The sequence below is a fragment of the Heterocephalus glaber genome, unplaced genomic scaffold (assembly GCF_053883595.1).
Source record: "Heterocephalus glaber isolate CG9 unplaced genomic scaffold, H.glaber_assembly_v1.0 deba00000546, whole genome shotgun sequence".
In the NCBI taxonomy this organism is placed as follows: domain Eukaryota; kingdom Metazoa; phylum Chordata; class Mammalia; order Rodentia; family Bathyergidae; genus Heterocephalus; species Heterocephalus glaber.
In genome coordinates this window covers 38,703,712-38,722,500 of record NW_028258147.1, presented here as the reverse complement: position 1 = coordinate 38,722,500, position 18,789 = coordinate 38,703,712, and the positions used below count along the sequence as shown (strand labels likewise).

The 18,789-nt window shown below is 37.4% G+C and overlaps 2 protein-coding genes across 8 annotated transcripts in view; one reads left to right on the top strand and one right to left on the bottom strand.

Moving 5' to 3' along the window:
• The window catches only part of Frmd3 (FERM domain containing 3), a 293,817-nt gene that overhangs the window by 254,294 nt on the left and 20,734 nt on the right, over positions 1-18,789 (top strand). For 2 of the 7 annotated variants that reach the window (XR_015448770.1, XR_015448768.1), the window contains 3 exons: positions 4,212-4,670; positions 9,648-9,718; positions 9,798-10,643. Coding sequence is in view for 3 of the 7 variants with exons in the window: in XM_021242638.2 (XP_021098297.2) it covers positions 4,212-4,807 (596 nt within the window). In the remaining 4 variants the exon portion in view is untranslated. Of the gene's footprint in view, positions 1-4,211; positions 7,916-9,013; positions 9,572-9,647; positions 9,719-9,797; positions 10,644-18,789 lie in introns of those variants that run through there. The other 5 variants (XM_021242638.2, XM_087204756.1, XR_015448771.1 and 2 more) reach the window with 4 other exon arrangements.
• Positions 18,109-18,788, bottom strand: LOC101710400 (ADP-ribosylation factor-like protein 5A). The gene has a single exon (XM_004862423.3). It carries the CDS (start codon positions 18,698-18,700, stop codon positions 18,161-18,163), a length of 540 nt encoding a protein of 179 aa, XP_004862480.2. The 5' UTR covers positions 18,701-18,788; the 3' UTR covers positions 18,109-18,160.

Sequence of the window (18,789 nt, the reverse complement as noted above, 5' to 3'; positions counted from 1 at the left end):
TGACATTAGGAGGTCATGGTGCTCAAGAAACTAGATAAGGGTCATTAGCAGACTCTTCATCTGTGTGTCTTCTACACACGTGGGGTGCTGGGAGCTTCAGCTGTAGTGTTTGGCTTCTGTCATGAATTCGCTCAGAATTAACTCAGAGGTTGGGTTCTGAATCTATATGAGAGCAGTGTCTTTTCTATTTTCACCTGTTGCTAACTTCACGGTCATGAGGAGTCTCTGTAGCTTCTACAGAACAGCTTCCCTAGCAGCCAGATCTATCAGCAGCCTACTGATTTGTTGTGTGGTGCTCCACATGTATCTGCAGGCTGTGCCACTCTTTGGGATTGGTGTGAATGGTGCTGATGGGATGGGCAGGGCATGAACTGCTTGCCTGTACCCAGAATGCACTCTGCTTGTTCATCATCAGTAGCTGTCAGTACCTGTCTATCAGCATCTGTCTTTTGATTTTTGCTATTTCACTTCATAAGGTATTTCTTCAAGTTAAATAATGACAATAATGGTATAAAATATATAATTATACTAGAATGTAATAATAATTAACATTTATTGTTTCCTATGTACTGGAAACTTCACAGCTATTTTTTAATTTTAACTGGTCTGCATAACGATATAAATGGGAAAACAATTTCCTTTTCCTAAATAATTATTTCTTCTAGAAAATAAAAGAACTCAATCTTTCTAATTGAACTTGTGAATATATTCAGCTCCTCAGATATAGATGAGGATATAAATAAATTCATAGTAAAATAAATTTAATGAAGCAGTGTAGATAATATTACTAATTTAGCATTTCTAGTCTCTTTGGACATTCTTATCAGAATTCACCAGAACAGGTATGTAGGAAACTTTTAAAATCTACACATTAGGAAAATTAAGAAAATATGTATAACCAGCTACAATAAAAGTCACCTTGTTTATAGTGGATTTGTGAGAAAACCAATGCACATGTTTGATAAAATGATGTTGTTTGATAATAGGTCAAATGTTGCCTATTGCTTTGTGTTGAGATAGTAGTATCTAATTTCTGAAGTTGTTTTTCAACTATAGACAGCACTTACACATTTAACACTCATTTCATTTACCTCAACCCAGACTGAAGTGGAATCACTGACTCGTGTTCTGTGGTGAAGCAAATTGAGCCCCAAGCATATTAAGTAACTTTTAGCTACTTAATAACTGAAATCTTATAAGTAAATGAAAGCTGGGATTTAAACCCACGGTTGTCCAACTTTTGTCTGGTCCCCTTCTGCTGTACCCAGCTGCCTTACAATTTGAGCATAGAGATGAGTAATATGAATCTCTAGCCCCTTGGAGTTAAAAATAAAAAACAAGAAAAGAAAGAAAGCATTGATTTCCCTGCCTACCTCCTTCTTTTCAGGAAAGTAAGTGACTATTTTGTTAGCAAGATCAGTGGCCTAGAACACCTGAGTAACTTGATACATCAAAAATCCAGCTGAGTTTTTAATTACAGCAACACTGACTGAGTGACAGCCTGTATGCCAGACAAGACCCACAAGTGCGTTTGTGTGGATTACACAGACATTCTTAAAATTTGAATTTTAAAGCTTTTAAATGGAACCCTAAATGGTCGGTTCTTCCCCATCACTACAATTCCCTGTTGTCTCACACCATTCCCCTTAGGCACCAGCCTGACCTGTGAAGGCCCTGGCTTGGTGACCTCTGGATTAGTTACTGGGATTGTTTCCCCTGAGGGTACCGGGTCCACTCTCTTTGAGTACTCTCCTTTCCTCCTTACGTCCTGGACTTCTCAGAAGAAGAATAAATCCAGAAGTGGGATAGGGAGTACTGGGGTAAGGATTGAAATTTCATGTTGGATGGCCAGGAAAGCCCTCACCAACAGGGGAGCATTTGATTAAAGACTGAAAAGAACAAGGAGCGTGAACGTATGTGCAGGATGCCATCTTCCAGTAGCAGGAGCAGCAAGGGCAAAGGCCCTATGGGAAAGGGACTGGTGTGTTTGAGGGACAGCAGGGCTACTGTGAGGCAGAAGGGCACAAAGGACAAGAGCAGATGCCCCTGGAAGGACTCAGCTCTTCCTCTGAGGAGGATAAACCACTAGAGAGCACTGAGCAAGTGAGTGGCATGGTCCACTTAGGTTGTCAAGGGTCCCTCCAGCTGCTGTGCTAGAAGCAGCCTGCACCTTGCAAGGCTGGAGGCAGGGAGATGTATAAAAGGTCATTGCTGTAATCCAGATGACAGCATGGCAGTTTGGGTCAAGGAGGTGACAGTGGAAGTGGCAAGAAGCACTGATTTCTGGCCCATTTTGAAAGTAGAGACACCGAGGCTGCTGACAGGTTGAATGTGGGTGTGAACAGAGGAGAGCCATGGATTTGGAGCTGAGCAGCTGGAAGCTTGGGGTTGCTATCAGAAAACACAGCAGCCTGGAAACCTGAGGTTTCCCTTACCCAGTGGATACAGATAAGAGGGGTGTAGCAACAGAAGATGAAGGGGCAGGGGCTTGGTTATTAGGACACTTAAGGAGGAAATACTATACATATACACACACAGGGGATGGAAGAATTAAGTTCATGATCCAAGGTACCACTGTATTTATTTAAGTACTTTTTTAAAATTTGTTTGTAGGAGTGGAATTGCAAGGTCAGATAATAATTCTCTTGAGTTTTTGAGGAACATCAAACTTTTTCCACAGTAACTGAACCATTTTACATAACTACTAGCAACATACAGAATTCTGATTTTTTCGTATCATCACCAACATTTGTTATTTTTAATTTTTTAAAAAAATATTGCAATCGTAATATACAAGAAGTTGTGTCTCACTGTGGTTCTAATTTGCATTTCCCTAAAGTCTTATGTTGTTCAGCATCTTTTCATGTGCTTGCTGGCCATATGTATACGGTGTGTATTTCTATGATATTTTTCACTTGGGCTTCTCAGTGCCCTCTGACTAGAGCTATCAGGAAATATATGTTGATTTTTGAAAAATAAAAGCAGTAATTCACTCCTGTACACCTTGAAGAGAGAGAAGTGATGGAATGTATTCCAGCTCTCAGTTATGTAAAGGACCTGGCTGCCATTTGGTGTTTGTAGTATTATAGATCTATCCCAGAGGACACCGCTCCTATGCTGTCTTTATTTCCCACTGAGAAACGAAGACTCAACGTTAGCAGAGCAGGCCTAAGTAGCTGGATTTCCCATCTACAAAGGAAGACTTTGAGAAAAACTTCTCCCCTAGAAAGCTTTTAAATAAAATCCAGAACCTTTAACTAAGCAATTTGCTCTTTAGATATCTCTCTCTGGAAAATGAACTCAAATGAGAGGAAAAAAAATTTATTAGTAAAGATATCTTGGAGCATTTTATCAAAGAATTTACCAGTAGATAATTTATTGTATTAACTAAATAGAAAATTTGGCACCTCTTATAAATACCAATAAAAGTATATGTCCACATATACAGTGTTTCAGTTAAAACATCAAATGAAATGAGCAAAGTGTGTGTTGTACACACAATATGATTGGAATTACAGGCTGCGTTTCCTTTACCCACAGTACTTGGAATGGAAATATTTCAAAATGCAGAGGTTTTCAGATTTTAGAATATTTACATAGATTTTACTGGGTATCTCTAATTAGAAAGTCTGAAATATAAAATGCTCTGAAATCCAAATTTTTTGGACATTTTTGGATTTCAGTTAGTGTTAGGGTTAGCGTTAGGGATACTCAACCTGTATACAATACTAGGAACCACAGAAATTGTACCTAGAATGAAGACTAGAGAGCAACATATCAGGATGACAATCTATCCTTGAATGACTGATTCTATAGTTATTCTACAGTGTAGGAGTATGGTAAAACGTAGTATAGTTTTACAGTACTATACTGAGTAATAGTGTTGGCTTCCAGAAGATAGCAGTCACAACATATTACTGAATTACTGTCATTTTATTCTTCCAAACATGATCAAAGTTGGAGATTGGCAGACCAGATTCACACATCTCAATTTTGTGCACATTGCCAACCATTTGAGAAGTGTTGGTTATTTGGGGTTTAGCACTTGTGGTAAAGGTCTGTTACTAACAGGACTTCACTTTCAGTCATGGGTCCATGGAGCAATTTCATGGATTCCTCAAATTCCATACATTGTTTTGTTTTCTAGCTACAGTTTTTTGTGGGAATAGAAAATCTGAAAGTTAAAATTATAAAAATCATGTCTTTTACAGGTGTCCCATTGCCTAAAGAGGACATTTCTGCTCCATTGATCTCCAGCTCTCCAGTGAAGGAAGCCCGAGGGTATGAAGATCCCCCAAGTGAAGAGGAAGATAAAATCCCAGAAGAGCCCTTAACCATCTCTGAACTAGCATACAACCCAAGTGCCAGCCTGCTCCCCACCCCAGTTGATGACGATGAGATTGATAAGCTGTTTGACTGTTCATCTAGGCTCGAGTTGGAAAGAGAAGACACAGATTCGTTTGAGGAGCTGGAAGCAGACGAAAATGCCTTTTTGATTGCCGAGGAAGAGGAGCTGAGGGAGGCTCGCCGAGCTTTGTCACGGAGCTGTGACATTCTGACCAGCCATTTTCGGGTGAATCCACTGGTCAAGAGTTTTTCCAGGCTCCTTGTGGTGGCCCTGGGACTGCTGCTCTTTGTATTTCCCCTGCTCCTCCTCCTTTTGGAGTCAGGTATTGATCTCTCCTTCTTATGTGAAATCCGCCAGACACCAGAGTTTGAGCAGTTTCATTATGAATACTACTGTCCCCTCAAGGAGTGGGTGGCTGGGAAGGTCAACCTCATGCTCTACATGCTGGGCTGCTCATGAGGGTGACACATTATATGACTAAGGGCTATATTCAATACTAGCAAGTTCTCTTTTCAGTAGATACCTGGTTCTGAATGGTCATGGGGTCAACAAGTGATCCTTTCTCATGACTGATTACTCTAATTCTTAAGTTAGCATTTCATAATTCAATACACTTAAATAAATTTAAATCAAATGTAGTTATTTTAGTTATAGGTCAGAAAGATGGCCTTTAAACAAAAACATGTTTATTTTTTAATGTAGGGTAGACATCTTTATCTGTTCTATCATAATACATAACAATACATTGGACAAATTAGATTTTCCTGCTTTTAGTAGTTGGCACCACTACAAGCTATAAGATTCAGAATCAGAATTTTTAGGAAAAACCCAAGGGAAAGTTTTTGAATATAATCCTTAGCAAACACAATGTCTTCTAACCAATGCCTATACAACTAAATTTATGCTGGGCTTTTGTTTTTGTTTTTTAAAAATATTTTTATGTGTTCAAACTATTTTGGTAAATTTTTAGCAAAAAAAACCCAAAAACCAAAAAAAAAAACAAAAAAAAAAACCTCCTGGAATTATTTAAGTATACAGATTGCAAAACTAATGCACAAAGGTGTATCAGGAATTTTCTAATGTTTCAGCACTGGTTTGTTTTTTACAATATTTTTGGCTGAACAATCTCATAATTTGTTATTATCTGCATATAAGATAGAAAAATGGGTAGAAAGACACTGTAGTAAGTAAGCACCCAAAACAGATGATGGAACTAGAGGACCTAGAACCCAAGAGCCCAGAGTTGACAAGGGAGGTCCATTTTCAAGGTTTTGGACAAGATGATTTGGTATTCTTCCTTTGCAATCTGTCCACATATTTGATCCTGGGAAAGCAGACTGTTCTTAAAGGAAAGTGAAACTTTAAAGGAAAAATGGTAAAAGATATGCTAGTTCACTGCTTATTGTACAGTAACACAAGAGTGGAGGCAGATGTGAATTGGAAAATAGAAAGTGGCAAAGGAGAGTTCCGGTGAGTGTGGTATGCAAGTGGTGGGAGGCGGATGGTCTCAAGGAAGCTCTAATGACACAAAGCATGCAGCAATGTAAAGAGCACTGCCCTTGCTATCCGAGGTGAGACAGATGTGTTTAAGTGGATATAGAGGTGGAGAAACTTTAAGGCAAATATTTGGTCCCTCATGCCATTCGTTGTGATTCTGTGGAAAAACTTCAAAAAATGGTGTGTGTGTGTGTGTGTGTGTGTGTGTGTGTGTGTGTGAGAGAGAGAGAGAGAGAGAGAGAGAGAGAGAGGGAGAGACAGAGTGAATGAATAGCCTTTTGATGCCAATGATTGTCCTTTTCAGTGTACTCTTATCCTTGCCTGATTTCCTTAAGATCGTAGCTCATTCATAATTGGGGCTTCCACTGAGAAAATGCAGAGGGCTTATCAGATGGCAAATCAATTCAGCTTCAGTAAAGTTGACAACAAAAAGGGACAAATAACCAGACAACACAGGAGCCAAATCCTCTAGTACTTCATACCATCAAATCCATGAGAAAAGGGTCCAATGCTTTCCTGTGCACAATACTGACCAGCAGTGTGGTAGGAGTGGGAAAGAAGGGCCAGGAGCTCACAGCGTGGAGCATATGATTGCTCCATGGGTTGAGAACAAACCATTGTTTACAGAGAGATATGACCCACCTGTGATCCCTCCCTAACTCTAAGGACACTTTAATCCTATCTGTTAGCATAATTTCCCCGTCAAACATTCCAGTCTCATGCATTCAGTGGAGCTCTGAGTGATTCACTAGGCGTTAAATTTTGCAAGCAAGTTTTGAGAAGCAGTTCATGAGGCTTTCAGCTGAACCCATTAAAATATATACTTGCTATTGAGTTTGCATGGTTTTCTTCTGACAGATTTTCACTGATAAAGAAATATCTTTGCTTTGGTTGTAACCTGCAACAGTAAGTTAATTTTTCCCTTCTTTTCTCATGTGACATGACTTCTAAGTCATCAAGTCATCCTCTGTGACAAAAGAGTGATCCAGTGTACTCTGTGAAAATTAGTCCTTTTTCAAATTGTGCTTCATATTGTTCTAACCAAGACAAACCATCAAGCCTTCACCTATTTAAACAATATTAAATAATTTTTGACATTATGGAAGTAATATATTTTCCATTGTAAAGTATTTGAACAACACTACAAATATTACATATAATCCAACCATACAGATTCATATTAAAGATATATATATCCAGCTAGCATCTCTCCTCTTAGGCACAAGCTTTATTATTGAATAGAAATGTTTTTAGGTAAAGGAGCTGACAGAATAGAGTATGCTGAATTTCAACAGTAACCGTCAAAAGTAAAACTGGGACCATGAAAGCCATTTAGTTGGCACAGAATCAGGGCCTTTTAGAAGTAATCCATCTAAGTTTTGTAGAAGGCTGTCACCAGTTACCTGAATCAAATGAGGAAAACATTGCAACTAAAGACAGACAGTATACAATATAGTGAGATACAGAGTTCAAAGCAAGTGTGTGAGTATATGTATATTCCATATTATTGGTGTATGTGTGTTTATATATAACCTGTACATATGTGTGTATTTGTATAAACACAACTAATATTCCTTTCATATATAGTTGTGCTTATTTTGTGCTGGTTGAGGAAATTGTTCCTTTTCCTCACAGATATCATGATGGGTAAAACCACAGCCTCAAAGACTTAAATTTTCCATGAAAATTACTGTGTGTACATTTGTGGATCTGTACACACACGTATGGCAAATACGTATACACACACAATCTTGTCTTTAATACTAATGCAAGTTGGATTATGAAAATAATGTAGGTAAAGTATGTATTTCTATCTGTGCTTGGAGCATATTGTAAAATGTTATGTATTTGGAGTATATTTTGTGGTTTGTCTAATACTGATAAACGTAACTGTGGGGAGAATTCACAATGAGTTGATTTGACTGAAATCCAGAGATATGGGGCCATGATACTGTGATTGGAGCCTTATCTTTGTATAGTGAAATTTGCATTTCTATGTCAACATCCAAATTGTTTTATATGTCAGTATGGTAGCAGGAATCCCTAATAAAAATACTCTGGGGTAAAATATTTTTGCAGTCATTCAATTTTATTTAAAGTACAGTTGTGTAGTCAACTTGTTGGAAACTACAGGAATATGCTCTTTAGGATGACAAAATGACGTTCCCCATTAATGGTGATAGTAGAAAAAGAATCACAGGTAATGGATGAGATTAACCCTCTGCAAAAGTCACCCAGATCCAAAGCAGAAATGTTAGCACTGCAAATGTGCTCAACCATAAAAGAAAGCTAGGGGCTAGTTAATGGTACCAAGATAACTAGGCTAACAGAAAACCATAGAAAAATAGAAGAATGGGATGAAGGATTTAAGAGTGCTAGAAATTAGGATGTCATCACCAGTGGTCAGAAAGGGAGCCTCCTGTGCAGAGGGAGCAGCATCTGACTCTTCACTGGGATACTTTTCATTAAACCTCTCACCCTGCCCTTCACAGCCCCTAGGAGAATCTCACCCTTCCACTTCCCTGCTCCCCTCTACACAATGTGGGCTTGACAGGTCTTCTGCTGAGGTTTGGCACAAGGAGATCAACTCCACACCTGAAGATTAAATCAGTACATGTTACTTTGAGTGGCACAAGGGGACCTTCTTCCCAGAGGAATACCCTAGAGGTCAAGCAGAATGGGCCTTCAGCTGTGGTGGCCTCTTAAGTCTGCAAGTTCTTACTCAGCAGCTCTCAGAGGGACAGAGTAAAAAGGAACTCAGTGGTTAGTGCTCAGAAGTAAGGTGACTTGCAGACCTCACTCCTGGCTCTGGCAGCTCTACACAGCATCTTTGGGTCAGTATCTGCTGACTCAAATGGCCCATTGTGTAGTTCATTGAGCTCCTGCTACAGTCTTGCCTCTTGGAGATCTTTCCCTATATTCCTACATTTTCTGCTAAGTCAAATAGAGCAAGGATCTCCTACCAACATTCACAATCTGGGGAAAGAGTATTGGAGAGAGGCTTCTATCTTTAAGGTAACTTCTGGAGTTGTTGCAGTGATGGGGTTCAGATCTTTTGGGGCCATCTTTCTCTACTGGGTGGAGATAATATGCTAAAGGTCCCCACTTACCTGTGCTCCTGCTTCTTCTCTCTTTCTCTCTGTCTTGGACCTGCTTTGGGGCTTCCAGTCTCCATGATGTAGAGACTCAGAAGGACCTGCCCATGGTGGGCTCAGCCAGGATCATCTTTCCACGTTCCAGCCTCAGTCTGTACTGGGTGGGTAAGTCCAGCAAGCATGCCTAGTGGGCTCAGCTGTCATCAGTTCGGAGAGGAAGAAAGAAACTCATTTAGGCCTCACATCTCAGCTGTGTTCTCCAATCCAGTAATAAAGTTGATTTTACACCTCTTCTGGCCATTGTGTCTTTTATCTACTGGGAAATGGGATGCTGGTGTTGGGCAGGATGGTGGATCGCCAACCTCTGGTGTTGCAAGCAGAAAGATGTTAAAGAAGACTGTTCCTGGATGATCCTCAGCCATCAGGAGATGTCTGTCAGCGACATGGGTCCTGACAGACTTTGCCAATGGGAGGGGGAACTGGAAATTAATATTAGCGAAGAACAGAGGGTTGGTTGGAACTACACATCCCTAATTCTGTGATCCTCATCTTAAAAGATCCTCATCCATCTTTAGTTGATGCATACCCCTAGTACCTCTTGGAAAGGAAATCAAGACCATTTTCTGGTTACAAAGGAAAACTCTTAGTAGGATATAGGTATACTTTCTGTGGGTAGTAAGTATTCTTGTTTTGTTTTTTGGTGCCAGGGATTGAACTCGGGACCTTGCTCTTGGGAGGCAGGCAGCGGCACTCAGCTAAATCCCCGGCCCTGTTGGTAGTAAGTATTGAAATATGCCTTTCATATTTCATCAGCTTCTCCAGCTTGTAACTATCACCTTGATTCTTCTCACCCACAGAATTATGATTATGATCATCAGCTTTCCAAGGAGACTACCTTCCAAGGGAGAGAACGTACTAGCCCACCAATGTTAGTTTCTATTCTATGTGGTAGCCTCGTGTTTTAGAAGAAGTTAAAAGTGCAGTGTTATGGTTTAAGAATCAATCTTCTGTAATTTTCTTAGCTAACTCCTTCAATCAACTAAGTTTCCCTACAGTCTTCAGCTTCTAGTTCTGCAAAGCAGCAAACCAGACCACGTTCAAAGTGGTTTCCAGGTAAATGTTCTGCTCCTTGGTCATAGGGTTATCGTGTAATTTGTCCAAACCAGGACATTTCTGAGAGTGACAGAGAGTGCTTCAAATAATGTGTCACAGCTACAAGCATTAGCTAGAACTATCCTAGATATTTTACCTGTAAGACAATCTGATCAGACAGATGCCTCTTTCAACAACTCCTATAGCATATTTCTCTATAACATTGACTTGGTAAATTAAATTAAAATAATAGGCCATTTAATATAAGGGTCTTGAGCATCCTTGGATTTTTGGTATCTGTGGGGACACTGGAACCTGTCCACTATTGGTACCAGTGTACAACAGTATTTACCTTGCTGCAGATGGTATAAAAATGTGTGGACAGGCTACTAGCCCATGGATCACACGGTTTCAGGGGGTTCTGTGACCTAAGGTGGTCCAAAACACCTCAGTGTTAGGATTTTAATTAAGAAGGCTGGGACAGTCATTCTCTTCTTCTTTTCCCTTCCTGTCTGGGTGACATTTTGGAGCATGGGAGACAAGTCCTGAGAATGGGTGAGCACCAAGGAAGCACAATCAAGGCAAAAGCTGGATCTACATCTGTATCATGGGTAAATATAAGCTTATAAATGAAAATCTGTGCTTAAACCGGATTTCACTTGCTTTTACAATACCTATGTGAGAAAGTTCTAAGTGATACAGTGATTCATTTGTATGTTTCCTCACAAACCTTCATAGCTTCTTTTTGCCAGTCATCCTTTTTTCTTTAAATTCTTTTATTGGTACATTTTAGGTACACAGTACATTTACATTTATCACTGGGTGCTTGTACCTGTACATATTGTATCTTGGTTCTTATTTTTCCCCCCATTCCCTGTGCTCCCTTCACCAACTCCACCCTTTCCTATTTACGAAGACTTTGTTTACATTTTTTCCTTTTCTCATAATTTTTCCTTTCCCTTCTTTCCTTTCCCCCTCCGCTCCAGCTTCCCGTAAACCTTTGAACCTTTTATTCCTATTTCAAATTATCAATTATTCATTTTAATCATTTTAAACCTTATTTATACTTTCAGTTTCTCACATGAGAGAAACTATTCAGTATTTACACATGTGTGCCCTATTTATTTCACTTAAGAGGATGGCCTCAATATGCATCCATTTAGCTATAAATGTCTCTAGTTTCTCATTCTTAATGGCTGAGTAGTACTCCATTTTATAAAAAAAAAACCCATCTTCTTGATACAGTCTCCAGTTGATGGGCACTCGGGCTGGTTCCAAACTTTAGCTATTACAAACTGTGCCGCTAAAAACATGGGTGCACATATATCACTGTGGTATGATTCTTTTAATTCTTTTGAGAAGATACCCAGCAGTGGGATAGCTGGGTCAAATGGGACCTCTAGTCCTAGTTCTTTGAGGTATCTCCATACTGATTTCCACAGTGGTTGCACCAGTCTACACTCCCACCAACAATGGAGAAGGGTTCCTTCTCCCCACACCCCTGCCAGCATTTGCTATTGGTTGCTGTCTTGACAGCAGACATTCTTTCTGGGCTGAGGTGAAATGTCATATATTTATTTGCTGCTTTTATTTCTTTGTCTGAGAAATGTCTGTTCATTTAAAATGCCCATTTTTGAATTGGGTCTTTAAATTTAGGGAGTCTGATTTTTTCATTTCTTTATATATTCTAGATAGTAGTCCTTTGTCTGAGGTACAGCTGCTAAAAATTTTTTCCCAGATTGTAGGTTGTCTCTTAGCAGTGTTGATGGTTTCTCTTGAAGTGCAGAAGCTTTTTAATAAGGTGAAATCCTAGCTGTTGATTCTTGTGCTATTTCCCATGCTACTGAGGTTTTGTTCATAAAGTCTTTTCCTATGCCAGTGTCTTCAAGAGTTCTACCTAACTTATCTTCCAGCAAGTTTAGTGTTTCTGTTTTAATATTTATATCTTTAATCCACTTCAATCTTAGTTTAGTGCATGGTGATAGATATGGGTCTAGTTTTAATCTTTGGCAGGTTGAAATCCAGTTTTTCCAACACCATTTATTAAATAGGCTATCTTTCCTCCGATGAGGGTGGTTGGCTCCTTTTTCAAAGATGAGGCGGCTGAATATGTCTGGAGTTGTTTCTGCATCTTCTAATCTATTCCACTGATCATCAGGTCTGTTTTCTTGCCAGTACCATGCTGTTTTTATCACAGTAGCTTTGTAGTATAGTTTCAAGTTGGGGATTGTGATACCCCCTGCCATGTCTTTGTTGCTTAGAATTGCTTTTGCTATTCTAGGTCTCTTTTGGTTCCAAATGAATCTTTAGATTGTTTTCTCTTGTTCTGTGAAGTGTATTGTTGGAATTTCAATTGGCATTGCATTAAATCTATATAGTAGTTTTGAAAGTATGGCCATTTTCACTATTTGGTTCTTTCTACCCAGGAGCAAGGGATATCTTTCCATTTTCTTGTATCCTCTTCAATCTCTTTTTTCAGAGTGCTATAGTTTTCAGTGTAGAGGTCTTTTGCTTTCTTTTTTAGGTTGCTTCCTAGATATTTCATTTTTTTTGGATGCTATTGTAAAAGGAATTGTTTTCCTAATTTCTCTCTCAGTAAGTCTGTTTTCTTGTGTATAAGAAGGCTATTGTTTTTCGAGTGTTGACCTTGTATCCAGCTACTCTACTGAATCTGTCAATTAAGTCTAGAAGTCTTTTGGCAGAGTTTTTTGGGTCTTCTATGTAAAGTATCATGTCAGCAAATAATGAAAGTTTAATTTCTTCCTTTTCTATCTATTCCTTTTATTTCTTTCTCTTTTCTAATTGCTGTGGCTAATGTTTCCAGAACTATATTGAACAGGCATGGGGATAGTGGGCATCCTTGTCTTGTTCCTGATTCTAGCATGAAAGTTTACCATTTTTGAGCAGTTAGTATGATGTAGGCTGTTGGTTTTTCATAGATAGCCTTAATCAAGTTGAGATAAAGACCTTCTATTCCAATTTTCTGTAGGGTTTTTATTATGAATGGGTGTTAGATTTTGTTGAATGCTTTTTCTGCATCTATTGAGATGATCAAATGGTTTTTGTCCTTGGCTCTGTTAATATAGTGTATTACATTTATTGATTTATGAATGTTAAACCATCCTTGCATCCCTGGAATAAATCCGACTTGGTCAGGGTGTATGATCTTCTTGATGACCCTCTGTATTCTGTTTGCCAGTATCTTGTTGAGGATTTTTGCATCTATGTTCATTAGGGAGATTGGCCTGTAGTTCTCTTTTGGGGTTGGGTCTTTCCCTGGTTTTGGAATCAAAGTAACACTTGCTTTCAGGAATGAATTTGGAAGTATTGCTTCACTTTCAATTTCCTTTATGAATTTAAAGAGTAACAGCAATAGTTCTTCTTTAAATGTCTTGTAGAATTCAGCAGTGAAGCCATCAGGACCTGGGCTTTTCTTTGTTGGTAAATTTTTTATTACATTTTCAATTTCACTCATTGTAATTGGGGTGTTTAGAATTTCTATATGTTCTTCATTTAACTTTGTCAATTAGTATGTATCTAGGAATCTGTCCATTTCTTCTGTATTTTCCATTTTTTTATAGAGTACAGGTTCTCGAAGTAAGTATTGATGATCCTCTGGATTTCTGCTGGATCTGTTGTGACTTCACCTTTTTCATTCTTAATTGCATGGGTTTGAGCCTTTTCTTTCCTTTTTTTTTCCATAGAAAACATATATAATTTATTAGATGGACTTAAAAATCAACACAAATCAATTTCAGGCACTTCTTGGAATACAGACTATGGGAATTTTCTACCAGAGAACAGCACATCTAGCAGGCAATAACATAAAATTTTAAGCTTTAGTTTTTAGAACAATACACAAGGGCTGGACAATTGTAAAAAATACTGCATAAGCAATCCAACAGTATCCTGTTACATTTCTTCACATCCTCACCACACCATTCTAAGGTTAAATCGAAGAAGTCATGTTTTAGCATTCAAAGTGCTAAATTCTAGCTTTCCATTACTCCACTATCATGGTCTTAAAATTATTACAGATTCTCTGGTATAATTTTACTTTTAAGTGGAGCTTCAAAGACATTTTTTGTAATGTATCTGCATCTAAAAAGTCAATGCATGAATCTGATTATTTTGATGTCTTTTAAAACCTATTTTAATAGGTTTATTTTGTAAAAAATAACCTTATTACTAATTCCTTTAGAATCTAATATTGGTATTTGTTCTTTCAGTAAATATGAAGGGGAAAAATTGAATAGAGCAATGGATTAAGGAAGTCTTTAGGTTAAACACTACACACAAATTCCATTTGGCATTTTTTTTTCCAACTTAACCTGACTGAACTATTATCTCTAAATCAACCCTTCTTGGTAAAGGGCAGGTAACATACATATAACAAACTCCAAGCCTAATTAGTAAGTAGCTCAAGTAGCTGGGAGAGTTTAGGTATTTCCTTTATCCTTCTGAATCCACTTCTCAAAATATAAAGTTAAAATTAAGAAGCTTTAAAATGTTAAAGACATTATTAATTTATAGGATTCAACTAACTACTGGCAGCTGTACACTGTATATACCACAATCTGGTCTCCTGATCGACTCAATCTAGTCTCCTGGCAATGCCCTCTAATAAGCAAAGTCCAAACCAGTAAATCAAACTTGTAATGGGTGCATAGTTAGGAACCAGAGAAGCTTTGCAGAAAGTAGCGGTTGGAGAATAGGTTACAGAAAAAGTTTAGCATATTTTTAGGACAGAGAAAATGTAAGTTCACTAATGATGAATGAACATACAGGAGAATGAGGATAGCTAAGCTACGTGAAAGTCGATCCTTACGCAAGAAGCTCCACATTATATTTGAAGAATGGGAGAGGCCAAAGTCAAGTCATGTGAAGAAACTTTATCTTTACTCAGCCTTAAAAATGGGACTGATGCCAGGATACAAATGGGCAGTTGAGAAAAGACCCCCAAGTTCATACAGTCTGTGATGTGCTGCTATCCCTTATATACAAAGTAAAGCAGTGTACAGATGCATTCTAAAAAATGCCTGCAAATTAGAAAGTTTTCTATAGTTTTTCTATTTACACTAATATAAACAGATTTTGAGGTTGTCTGTACTGTATGTAGTTGCTGTGGTTACAGCAAGAAATGTAAAGTGCCTGTAAGAAAGGGGACCATAGAGTCCCGTGTCTCAGCATCTTAATACTGTATACTCAAATAAGATGAAAACATCTCAGGAGCCTCACACTTTTCTTTCCTTAAGCTCCCCACCGTGACTCTGTTCCTATCTAATACACACTTCTTAAAAGGCTAGAAAACAGAAGCTCTTATTCCCTTTACTTTATGCCGTACCTCTAGAAAATATATCCACTACCTGCATTAAAAATGCCAACCAGAAGTGCTAAAGCACATTTTTATACTTCAGGTAAAATGTCACATAAGAAAATGAACATCAAAAAAAAAAAAGAAAAAAGAAAATGAATATCCAAGCCCTGCTGCCCCAACGTAATCGTCTTCACTGTATTTTTTTGCCCATCATGAAGGCCAAGATGTTCTGCAAAGATAAAGAAAACTAAAACTTTCAAACAGAACCTTCAATATAATGTGAAAGATCTATTTTATAAATGCTATTACAGCAAGATTAAATATATTCAGATGCTTTAGCATATGATAATTTTAACCAAATTATTAAGTTATATGACTTTCAAAATTAGTATCAAAACAGGATATTTAAATCCAGCCACATGTACAGAGGTATAAATTTTTGTTCTTTTCAAAGCTGAGCACAATTATACTAAATGAGATGTTTGTTTACACCCAAAAGTAGCATATTAGAAACTCACAAGCATTCTCCTTTGCTTAATTCCACTTACGTTACATATAAATTGCCAATATGACTGTTCATGAGGCTTTATATTTTATTTGGAAATAATGCTGTTAAAATGATTTTGGTATTTTCCTACATGAACTTACATTGTTTTTTTCCCAGCTGTAATCTTGGTTTTATGTACACAGCTACCATCTTATTTTTGATGTATACCCTAGAAGGGTAGAAAAACCAACCAAAGTCATGTTTTGTAAATGTGGTATAAGATTTCATGCATTCTCATGGTATGATGTCAATAATCAACTATACTAAACCAACTGTAACAATGTAGTACATGCTTTAAATATCCAAGAATACACTGCAGACAATATCTCAGTGGTAAGGGAATGTGCTGGTATCACACCGGACTCATGTGGTAGCAATTCAGGAGACTAAACACATAATTATTCAAATTAAAACATAAAAATAATAAAAGGTATAGATTTTCAGGTCTACTTTACAGAATGTTTGTCTGTGAGGAAATTACAAAACAGATGGGTTTTAAAGGAATTTTTAATACACAACAAGTAATTTCTTGTAGTGATGTGAAAAAGTTCGAGAACATATGAACAAAGCTTAGTACTTTAAGATTTACTGTTGTAAAAGCATGATGATAAATATTAAATGTTTTATCTGCATTTGAACATTAAAGCAAATATAAAACACAAAAATCCAACCTTAATACTGATCTTCCATGTCTAATTTGGGTTTAAGATATTGAGTAATTTATGTTTTATAGAAACTTTCAAAGTTTCATCAATGTTTTTATTGTATGTAGTAATACTCTTTACCAAAACCTTCACTGAAATTTAAAAAGCTGGTGTTGAGTAGTTATTTTTCTTGAATATTCTATAACATGCCATTTTTAACTAACCTTCAAAATTTCAGAACATGAAAGATACATGAATACCCAAAAATATGTTTTAACACAAGTTAATTTTGCTTATAATTATAACAGAAACACCTTTAAAGATAGTAAAAGACAAACCAAAAAACCCTACACAAATATAAAAGGTGTTTTGGGTCAAGTTATTTCCTAGTACAAATAATATACCATGTCAATTTCTCAATCAAATTCACAAAAGCATTAAAAAATGCACTTTATAATTGTTAAGCAATGCGTTTATGTGATTGAGGAAGATCTAAGAAAACTTACAGAACCAAAATCTCAAACTGTTCCAACTCCTGAAATAAGAGATTCCCAAGTTAAGAAATTACCAACACTGCTTGGACAGTATGCCTTACTCTTACTCTCTAATTCACTTTAACTGTTTGGCATATAATTTCGTACCTTAAAAGACTTTAGCTAAATAGTTCAATAGTTTTAGAATGTTACCTCTCTGGATAGACATGTTTCACATAATAGTTTTCAATGAAGAAGAAATCACTGGATAGTTTTAATCACAATTTATGACCAACTGATTAATGGATTATCAATTTATTCAGCAATTTAGAAATCAACAAAAGGAATAAATGTGGCAACTCTTCACTGTGCAAGTTGGTCCATTAGTAATACCAAGCCAAGAATCTGACAGTCTACTCGACTGGGTTATGTTTTCATGTGTGCTATTATGCAACAAAAAATAGGTATACTATGTCAAGCTTTTCCATTTCTTTCGCTTTTTTTGGAAGAGCAGCTCAATGATTAGGGCGGTTGGTTAGCACAATACAGATAACATAGGAGAAAAGTACAAAACAGCACTTTAACACCAGTGCCAGTACTTGTCTCATTATGGTAACGACTTAGGATATTAATTTTTTGTTATTTGCTTTTCTTAGGACATACATCAAAGCCATTAACTTGAACTTCAGGTATATACACAATACATACACAGCCTTAAGCAAAATACTTTTTGTAAGTAACATTACATTTCAAAATATTGGAAATAGTATGTGCTGATTTGTATTTTCACTTAATGGAACAAGAAGAGAACATTCAACTAGGGAGGGTTACACTGACAATAAAGCTCTTGAAAGTGCAAAATGTCTTCCTCTCCCTTACCATAGGCTCTCCAATGTCCTGAGAGGATTTATTATGAGAAAAATATTGATCACAGCTTTAATAACATACTTTGGAAGGAACTAATGAGAAAGCAAATTGGAAGGTGAAACTTCATCCTTGTTTTCAAATAAGTGGTCTTAATTTTTCTTCTTTAGAAAAAGTTTAAATCAGTTTATTGTAAATATATCTAAACCATTAATTTTTGCAGCTTTCAGGTAAAGTCCAGCACTTTGCTTTTACAAAGTCTATGAGAAGAGATCAGTAGAGATCATCTAATCTTAAATCGTGACATCATCCATTCAAGCCTTTGGCATAGTCCCTCGCCAGTAAGAGCACAGCATGCCTGGATATGCCACTGGTGATCTTTAATCGAAGTGAGCTTCAAGAACTGGGAGATTTCTGCTACAGTCATGCATTCTTTAACATCTTGTTTATTAGCAAAAATCAGCAATCCAGCTTTCCTTTGGTCCTCATGAGCTAACATTTTGTAGAGTTCTTCTCTAGTTACAGAAATCCTTTCTCTGTCTGTACTGTCCACAACAACTATTACAAACTCTGTATTAGTATAGTAAGTATTCCAGGAAGAGCGAAGAGATTCTTGGCCACCAATATCCCACATCAGGAAACATGTATTATTAATCATTATCTCTTCTACATTACTTCCTGTTGTAGGGGATGTATGTACAACTTCATTTGTAGAAAATTGGTAAAGGATGGTAGTTTTCCCTGCATTATCCAACCCAACAATGATAGCTTTGTGTTCCTGGTGATTGAACAGTCTCCATATCCTGGTGAAGAGAATTCTCATTCTCGGGCAGCGAAGCCCCTCCAGCCACCCGGACCGCCAGGCCTCCCCCTGGCTCAGGCTGAGTGCAAGAGAGACGCGCTGGAGCCTCC